General features: G+C 52.8%; 3 protein-coding genes and 1 non-coding gene across 5 annotated transcripts; 2 read left to right on the top strand and 2 right to left on the bottom strand.

Moving 5' to 3' along the window:
• The first annotated feature begins 272 nt into the window (after positions 1-272).
• On the top strand, positions 273-4,716 carry LOC108023546 (uncharacterized). Of its 2 annotated transcripts, none has more exons than XM_050886391.1 (3): positions 273-465; positions 558-1,480; positions 4,288-4,716. In XM_050886391.1, exons 1-3 carry the CDS (start codon positions 369-371, stop codon positions 4,378-4,380), a joined length of 1,113 nt encoding a protein of 370 aa, XP_050742348.1. In that variant the 5' UTR covers positions 273-368; the 3' UTR covers positions 4,381-4,716. The 2 variants fall into 2 exon arrangements, with proteins under 2 accessions (XP_050742348.1, XP_016948612.1); XM_017093123.3 differs by having other exon boundaries at positions 275-465; positions 555-1,480.
• Positions 1,870-4,716, top strand: LOC108023547 (pleckstrin homology domain-containing family F member 1 homolog). The gene is made up of 2 exons (XM_017093125.3): positions 1,870-3,567; positions 4,288-4,716. The coding sequence occupies exon 1, from the start codon at positions 2,592-2,594 to the stop codon at positions 3,540-3,542; it is 951 nt and encodes a 316-aa protein (XP_016948614.1). The 5' UTR covers positions 1,870-2,591; the 3' UTR covers positions 3,543-3,567; positions 4,288-4,716.
• Positions 4,717-5,421: 705 nt separating this feature from the next.
• LOC108023548 (40S ribosomal protein SA) lies at positions 5,422-6,935 on the bottom strand. The gene is made up of 3 exons (XM_017093126.2): positions 6,796-6,935; positions 6,325-6,567; positions 5,422-6,115 (listed from the first exon to the last, which is right to left on the bottom strand). The coding sequence occupies exons 2-3, from the start codon at positions 6,541-6,543 to the stop codon at positions 5,522-5,524; spliced, it is 813 nt and encodes a 270-aa protein (XP_016948615.1). The 5' UTR covers positions 6,544-6,567; positions 6,796-6,935; the 3' UTR covers positions 5,422-5,521.
• Positions 6,134-6,233, bottom strand: LOC122818693 (small nucleolar RNA snoM1). Its single transcript, XR_006368187.1, has one exon. It is a non-coding gene; the product is annotated as a small nucleolar RNA snoM1 (small nucleolar RNA).
• Positions 6,936-7,594: the final 659 nt, after the last annotated feature.

Here is a 7,594-nt window from a genome sequence, read left to right on the forward strand (position 1 = left end):
ATTAGGATTACGTTTTAAACGTTGGATATTCCTTCGGAATTACTTAGTCTTAAGTTTAACTTAATCTATTCAAAAAATATTATTCGATTAAGAGATTCTAACTTGCGCTTATTACTGTATCTTAAAATAAGCAAGAGTGATCTGAACGCTGCCGTAATACTTAATATTTCTACTAAAATCGGCACAGTGTATTTCAAGCACGAATTGAAATGCGCGCCGGAACAGAACAATCGATAAGCTGAGTCAGGGTTGCGTGCAGTCAGTGTTGCAAAACGCCCTATTCAATCGATCTGCGTATTCCGAGTGGCTAGTAGATATTTGCGTTTGAATTTAATTGTTCGGTTGTGAAAATCTTAATTTTATCCGCCATGGACCCCTTCAACTCAACTTTCGACAAGCCGGAGTTCGACTGGGACGCCATCAACGTGGGCGACTACCAGTTGGATCACTCCCAGAACTTCTTTGGTGCGTCTGGAGGCTTCACCGCCGCCAAGCTGAGAAAAGGCGCCAATTTTAGTCTGCGTTTTCTGACCATTTTTCCCTTTTCCTTACAGCAGCGGCTAACAAGGAGAACCACCGGCGCCTCAGTAATGTCAATGTCAACTACCTCCTGTCCTATCCCACTCCGCAAAAGATCTGCCAGGAGCAGTTCACTGGGGTGCCAGAGGAGTCTCCAAAGAATCCCAATACGGAGCCCCAGGAGCCAAACACAGATATCTCACTTGACCTTCCGTCCTGTGTTGCGAAACTGAAACTAGAGGCCCAAGAGCCGAACACAGAAATCACTGTTGATCACGGCCAGGAGCATCAGAGCGACCACGTCCCCGAGCAGTCCGAAGTGGTGCCAATCCATCCCAAAGAGGAGGCCGAGTCCTCAAAAGAACCTGAACTGGAGCTTAAACCTGAGATCCAAATAGATCATGCTCAAGAGCAGCAGAGAGAGCTCAAACAGATAATTCCCCTCACCTGGGGCGAGGAAGAAGAGGCGCAAGAGCACATGACGGAGGCCGACCAGCATCTGGTCAACCAGGCCGCCCGTCCGCCCGGTGCCGGCGCCAATCTGCGCCTCCAGTGGAGCCCCAAAAGAAAGGACGAGCACCACGAGGAAGCAGGCTCCTCTGCCGCCCCCAAGGCCTACCAGTTCAAGGACGTGTACGAGAGCAAGCGGCTGGCGGCGATGCGCAGGCGCTCCGAGGAGGACAAGAAGGCGCGCCAGTTCCATAGCCGGCCCATGCCAAACTTCAGGGCCATGCACAAACGCATGGACGAGCTGGTCGTGGTCCACAGGATCACAGTGCCCCTGACTCCCGAGGTGGTCAAGCCTTGGCAGAGGCGGGTGCCCGAAGGCGCGGAACTGGAGCGGCAGCGTCCGGCTGGCACCCGCTCCAAGCCCTTCAACCTGCGCAGCGAGCAGCGCGTGCGCGACCGCCGCGAATTCGACGCCGCCGTGCAGGTCGGCCAGGAGCAGAAGAAGAAGGAGGTAACAACTAGTCCTAGTAGCCAATAAGTCCAGTATCCTTGTCTGTTTGTGAGCTCAGGGTCGGCGTTTCGTTTGCTTGGCAGGTGTTTCGGTTCGATAGTCCCGGTGGCGGTTAATTGTCATTGAAACTCTTGTGAAAATAGGTTATTTGTTTTATTCATTGATTTTTTTGCTTCTGAATAGATTGTTTAACTCGAATGTAATAAATGTTTTTAACCATAAGTACAGTGCGCGCTCTATAACATGAACTTTTGCCCAGGTGTTGGTCTTGAATAGTTTCAGTGCATTAGTTTTCCTTTGATTGCCCCGCTGTAGCCCGTTATTTTCGAATTTTGCTCGCCCACTGTGAGGTGGTGTTATGCAACACTGAACACTGGGCCCCCCGGTAAAAAGTAGCGATCCGCGTGCGGCCACACTGCGCTCGAAAAATAACGTATTTCCAAGTTGCCAGGCCGTTGGTTACCCCGTCCCCGCACCCGGATCCAAACCGAAGCCAAATATCTAGATTGAGATCGAGATCCTAGCGGGAGCCGCTCCCAGTCGCCCAGGACCAGGAGGCCCAGACAACAGTTGCGCCCAGGGCGAGAGCGAGACGGAGAGATAGAGAGGGAGAGAGCAAACAGTGTTCAGTGTTCGGTTCAGTTTGTTTTTGTTGCTGTGGTGTGAGTGAGTCATGACGTTTTGGACGGCGTAGAAAAAGCCAGTTAACCGTCGTGCATTGCATAAAGCGGGAGCAGCCGCACTTGCATTCCAGGACAGGATCCAGACCGATCCGATTCGCTCCGCATCGCCAGGGGCCGTGCCCGCCAGGACCTGCAACAGCTGCGCCCAGTCCACACAAACACACACACACACTTGCGCACAGGAGCAGTGGCACCGAGTGTCACACCACACACACCGACACAGCGACGCACGGGCACAGCCGCAGCGCACGCACACAGTCGCAGCAGGCCGTCTGTCGTCACAGTTGGCTACACTTCAACTCGAGTCGACTGGGAGTCGGATTGAGCAGTCCGATAGCCAAGCAGCAGCAGCAGCAACTTTCGCCGAGCCCTAGCTCTCGAAGCCACAACCAAGCCCACACCCACTCCCACTCCCGTCCGCCGTCACCATGGTGGACCGCCTGGTCAACTCAGAGGCCAACACCCGGCGCATCGCCTCCGTGGAGAACTGCTTCGGCAGCTCGGGCGTGCCGCTGGCCATGCAGGGCCGCGTCCTAGTGGGCGAGGGCGTGCTCACCAAGATGTGCCGCAAGCGGCCCAAGTCGCGCCAGTTCTTTCTGTTCAACGACATCCTCGTCTACGGGAACATCGTGATCGGGAAGAAGAAGTACAACAAGCAGCACATCATGCCGCTGGAGGAGGTCTCGCTGGAGTCGATTGCCGACAATCAGGCGTACAGGAATGGCTGGTACATTCGCACCACCACCAAGTCGTTCGTGGTGTTCGCGGCCACCAGCACCGAGAAGCAGGAGTGGATGGCCCACATCAACAAGTGCGTGGAGGATCTGCTGCGCAAGAGCGGCAAGAAGCCGGTGGAGAACCATGCCGCCGTCTGGGTGCCGGACACCGATGCCAGCATCTGCATGCACTGCAAGAAGACGCAGTTCACCTTCATCCAGCGCCGTCATCACTGCCGGAATTGCGGTGCCGTCGTCTGTGCCGGCTGCTCGGCCAAGAAGTTTCTGCTGCCACAGCAGAGCACCAAGGCGCTGCGCGTCTGCGACGCCTGCTACGAGCGCTTGAAGCATGTGCCCAGCTCCCTGGACTCGGTCACTGGTGGCGCCGCCGCCTCTGGCAACAAGCTCAACACAACGGCTGGCGACAGCTCCAACGACGAGGACTCTGACGAGGAGACAGCCTCTCCTGGCGGCGAGTCGCATGACGAGCCGCGCTTCTACGGCGACAACAGCGTGCTTTCCGCCGCCGACGACTCCTCGACGATAACATCGCCCTCCTCCGCCACCTCCGCACCGGCGGGCAGCAGCTTGGAGGCGCCCCAGGTGGCTTCGACCGTCCAGAGCTCTCCGCCTGCCGTTGCGCCGGCGGGCAGCAACTGTTGAGCGGACCAGATAGCAAATCATTATGGTAGATATGACCAACTCCACCGCCAACCCACTCAGCACACACTCCAATGCTTAGTAGCCGCTTTCATGGCATTACACCGTACCCAAACTGCACATATTCACCCGAACACCCGACGTATCCAACCAATCACCTTCAATGCAAGATTTTTGTACCCAAGCCCTGATAAACATCTTTTGGAACCTCTGGTTCTATGTTGGGAAAGTCTAGAACATTACTCGTGACTGCGACCTTGCCTTTTCTTCGTTTTCGTTTTCGGTTTCTTTTCTCGTTTCGCATATTCCTCGAATTCCGTTTGGCGCGATAATCTTATCAGCCAAGTGGCTGCGGCTGCTGCTGCTCTATTTTGCGCTGGCAAACAAGCGGGGTGGAGCTGTGGCAGATACTAAGTGGGCTGTGATGGTCCCCGTATCCGCACACAAGCGTCCCAGCTACACCAAGGCCGGCTTATCGGCCTGAAACTGAAACTCCCGCCGTGACTCAGCGGGAACAGAGCCGATAGGGTTAGATGGCGATGGCCAGCGGGCGCGTCTCCAGGCAGCGGTAGATGAGTCAGGCGGCCAGTCATCCCAGAGGTTGCGCATGTAAGCCCCAGCCGCAATTAGAATGCAACGTAGCAGCTGTAGCGCCCCGTGTCTCCCGTCCCCTCCACTGCATCTTATGCCTACACAGCAATCCCATGCACATCACCATGCTAATCCGAATTCCTCTCCGCCCTTGCAGCAAGACGAACAACGGAAGCGATGCGAGCAGGAGGAGATTAAGGAGATACGCAAGATGACCGTATTCAAGGCGCGTCCGAATCCATTCAAGTAGCGCTCGATGGAACTGGAACCAGTCGACTAGCGAACATTTAATCACCTTGTCCAAATTTGTATGATGTGAAGGCGCTGCTACACACTAACCGCGTCCACTGCGCCCGTACATAGTTTTACCACATTAACACAGTTTTCGTCTCTAACATTACTTTTACGCGTACATTTCGTTCCCTTTTTTGGCGGATAAGAAACCACTAAAATCGTATGTTTGGCGGGAGGATTAAACTATATGGATATGTATACAATATAAGCAATTTGCAATTGCGATTATTAACTGTTTTCTATTTGTACAAAGCCGAAAAAACAATAAATTAATACTGTAAATTTACCAAAACGGGTGTCTGATGCGAAGGCCCGAACTGGAGTGCAACGGCGGAGCGCTGGCCTTCTCCCTCTAATCCGAGGAGCGGCTCCACATCAGCATAAGCTGCTATGGCACAGAGGGAAACACCGTCTTATTACTTGGGCTTTAAACCAGGCGTCGAAAATTGTAAACATTTATACCTTTGTTATCTAACTAGCAATTTGTACGCTACTCCAACTTGAGCAAATTGAAAAGCAGTTTAAATTCTAAACCAAAAAGATTTAAAGGTGTAAAAAACCCTGAAAACAACAGATCATGATCATTTTCGGTCGCTGGAGGAAAGGTAATAGTTTGGTTAATTGTTGATTTGAAATTCACAAGGCGCTGAAGTAAATATAAATCACGTACATGATTATGATTCAGTTATTAATCACAGGTCAGAAACCTCTCGCGAAGTCACGTGGAGAAATGCTTTATACCCATATATGGTTCAATGCGCGTTTTTCCCCACTTTCTTTCTGGCGACAATATAGGTTCTTATCTGGCTTTCCATTTGTAAATACGGGGGTGCCACAGCAACCACACTCAGCGCAAGTTTCTTGTGCCAACACAATTTTGCACTCCTCGTAGTGACTTCTGCGGCGCCCGATAAGCCTCTCTGAGCTGGAGCAACGTGGTATTCAAAGTGCGCAAGTAAGCTGCACAACTCCAGCGAAAAATAAAAACACGTGGTGCTTAGATATAAACAAAGATGTTTATTTGTGCCGCGGCAGAGGCGCCTGACAACAAAACGCGGTGCTGGTGTAGTGCCATCTGTGGCTCGGACGCAGACTCCTTAGAACTGGCCGTCGCTGCCCCAGGAGGTCTTGACGGTGTCCTCGTTCCAGTCCTCCACTCCGCCAACGGTCTCGGCGGCCACCTCATCGGCCCAGTTGGTGGTCTCCTCGACCGGATGGTCGACGGCCTCCTCAATCTTCGGTGGGGGCAGCAGCTCCTTGGCGGCGGCCTCCTCCTTCTCGGCCTCCTCGGGATCGCGGTAGAAGAACAGATCGACGACCACGGGCCACTCGACGCTGCGGGAGATGGTGCCGCGCAGGCGGAGCACCTCACGGGCCAACAGCCACCACATCAGACCGATGGAGTGGGTCGACTTGTTGTTGCATGGAATGGCAATGTCGATGTAGCGCAGCGGCGAGTCGGTGTTCGTGAAGGCGATCACGGGGATGTTCACGTAGCTGGCCTCCATGATGGGCTGGTGATCGGTGTTCGGGTCGGTCACCACCAGCAGACGGGGCTCGCGGAAGGCGGGCTGGATCTGGTTGGTGAAGGCACCGGGCGTGAAGCGGCCGGCGATGGGAGTGGTGTCCGTGTACTTGGCGAACTTCAGCACGGCGCGCTGGCCGATGGGACGCGACGAGATGACAAAGACCTGCGGGGACAAGGCGAGATACTTATTAGCAGATGCTCTGGCTGGCGGAGATCAGGGGCATATCCCTCCAGGGCGTTGAGACGTGGCTGGTCAGCGGTGAAGTTGAAATCATTGAATTTCATACCCGAAAGATTAGTAGAAAACTCATCATGTTGGCCACGTCCCGCTCCTGGAAAGCCCGCTTCCCGGAAAACCAAACATGTACTCACATCCGAGGGGTTGTCGATGGCCACGATGGCGCGGGCCGCCAGCTGCAGCTTCTCCCAGGTCTTGCCCAGGTTCAGGATGTTGACGCCGTCGGCGCGGCGCTTGTACACGTACTGCTCCATCTGGAAGTTGACGTTCTCGGAGCCCAGGTGGGTGGTGGCCACCAACATCTTGGTGATGTCGTCCTCCTTGAGGGACAGAATATCTAAGCCTCCCGACATGTTAACGTGGAAAGAGTTACGGACCTGCGGGAGGAAAAGCACGCGTTGTTAGTAGCCGTAACCTCAAAGGGGCAGGCGGTTCCACGTGCAGGCAAAATGCCCTGCAATCTCGCTTCTCCGGGCTTCATCCGGAGGCACTGCAGCAGCCAGGCCCCCACTGGGCTGGCCCGGGCCACAACCACCCAGCCTTAGCCATTCCGGAAAAACAAGACCGAGAATCTACCGGGAAAAACAGAGAAAACGGGGACTTACGTCTAGATGCCGCTGGGAGTTTTGACAAAATGGCAGATTTTTGGGTCGGAATGGGCCATGTCGACGTCAGGGATGGGCGAAAAAAATCACCCGAGTAAAAATAAATATAAATATATTTTTTCACCAGCCCTGGTTTGAGTCGGAGTCCATTGACATTCACGGTATTTTTCGCTTACCACGGCGCAGCCATATTTTTTCACGAACGTAAGGCCAAAAACGTGTTGTCAGTAAGAGACAAAGGATAGGTCGTGAAGGAATGGGAAAATATATCGAAATATCAGTATATCGATGCTTAGAATAAAAATAAATGTCTTGACATTTTGTCTCCAGCCCATCTGTTAGCAAATGTAAGAACCACGTAAACACCGTAAGTGGTAGATTTGTGGGACCCTGTCGAGTTCATTTTTTTTCAGTATTTATTTTATGTGAGAAAACGTGAGAGCCACTAAAGTGGTAGTTTTCCAGATACACCGGATACCGGTTGGAAACTCGGATTATTGTTTACTACCCTCCTCTTGGCGGCTCATTGGTGGAAATGAGGTGAATTTCTATGTTCAAGTGCGGTAGTCAAATAATAAATAAGAGTGAAAGAAACAACGGCCCGGCAAAATGTTTAGCGTTACTGGTTGTCTGGAAAACGAAAGACTGGATGTAATGGAAAGCACAAGGAGCCAGGTACGAGCACGTGGCAAACAGACGATTTCCCTTACTGGAGTGTGAGAGTGTGAGTGAGTATTGTCACAAATTTTATATATGTATGTATGTACATGATGTTAATATTGTATTTAAACTATTTTCC

Source organism: Drosophila biarmipes, chromosome X, assembly GCF_025231255.1.
Source record: "Drosophila biarmipes strain raj3 chromosome X, RU_DBia_V1.1, whole genome shotgun sequence".
Classification (NCBI taxonomy): domain Eukaryota; kingdom Metazoa; phylum Arthropoda; class Insecta; order Diptera; family Drosophilidae; genus Drosophila; species Drosophila biarmipes.

Coding starts and splice junctions, on each gene's coding strand:
- LOC108023547 (XM_017093125.3), top strand. CDS start 2,592: ATGGTGGACCGCCTGGTCAACTCAGAGGCCAACACCCGGCGCATCGCC.
- LOC108023546 (XM_017093123.3), top strand. CDS start 369: ATGGACCCCTTCAACTCAACTTTCGACAAGCCGGAGTTCGACTGGGAC. Junction 466..554: donor TCACTCCCAGAACTTCTTTG/GTGCGTCTGGAG, acceptor TTTTCCTTACAG/CAGCGGCTAACAAGGAGAAC. Junction 1,481..4,287: donor AGGAGCAGAAGAAGAAGGAG/GTAACAACTAGT, acceptor CCGCCCTTGCAG/CAAGACGAACAACGGAAGCG.
- LOC108023548 (XM_017093126.2), bottom strand. CDS start 6,543: ATGTCGGGAGGCTTAGATATTCTGTCCCTCAAGGAGGACGACATCACC. Junction 6,116..6,324: donor CCATCGACAACCCCTCGGAT/GTGAGTACATGT, acceptor TTGTCCCCGCAG/GTCTTTGTCATCTCGTCGCG.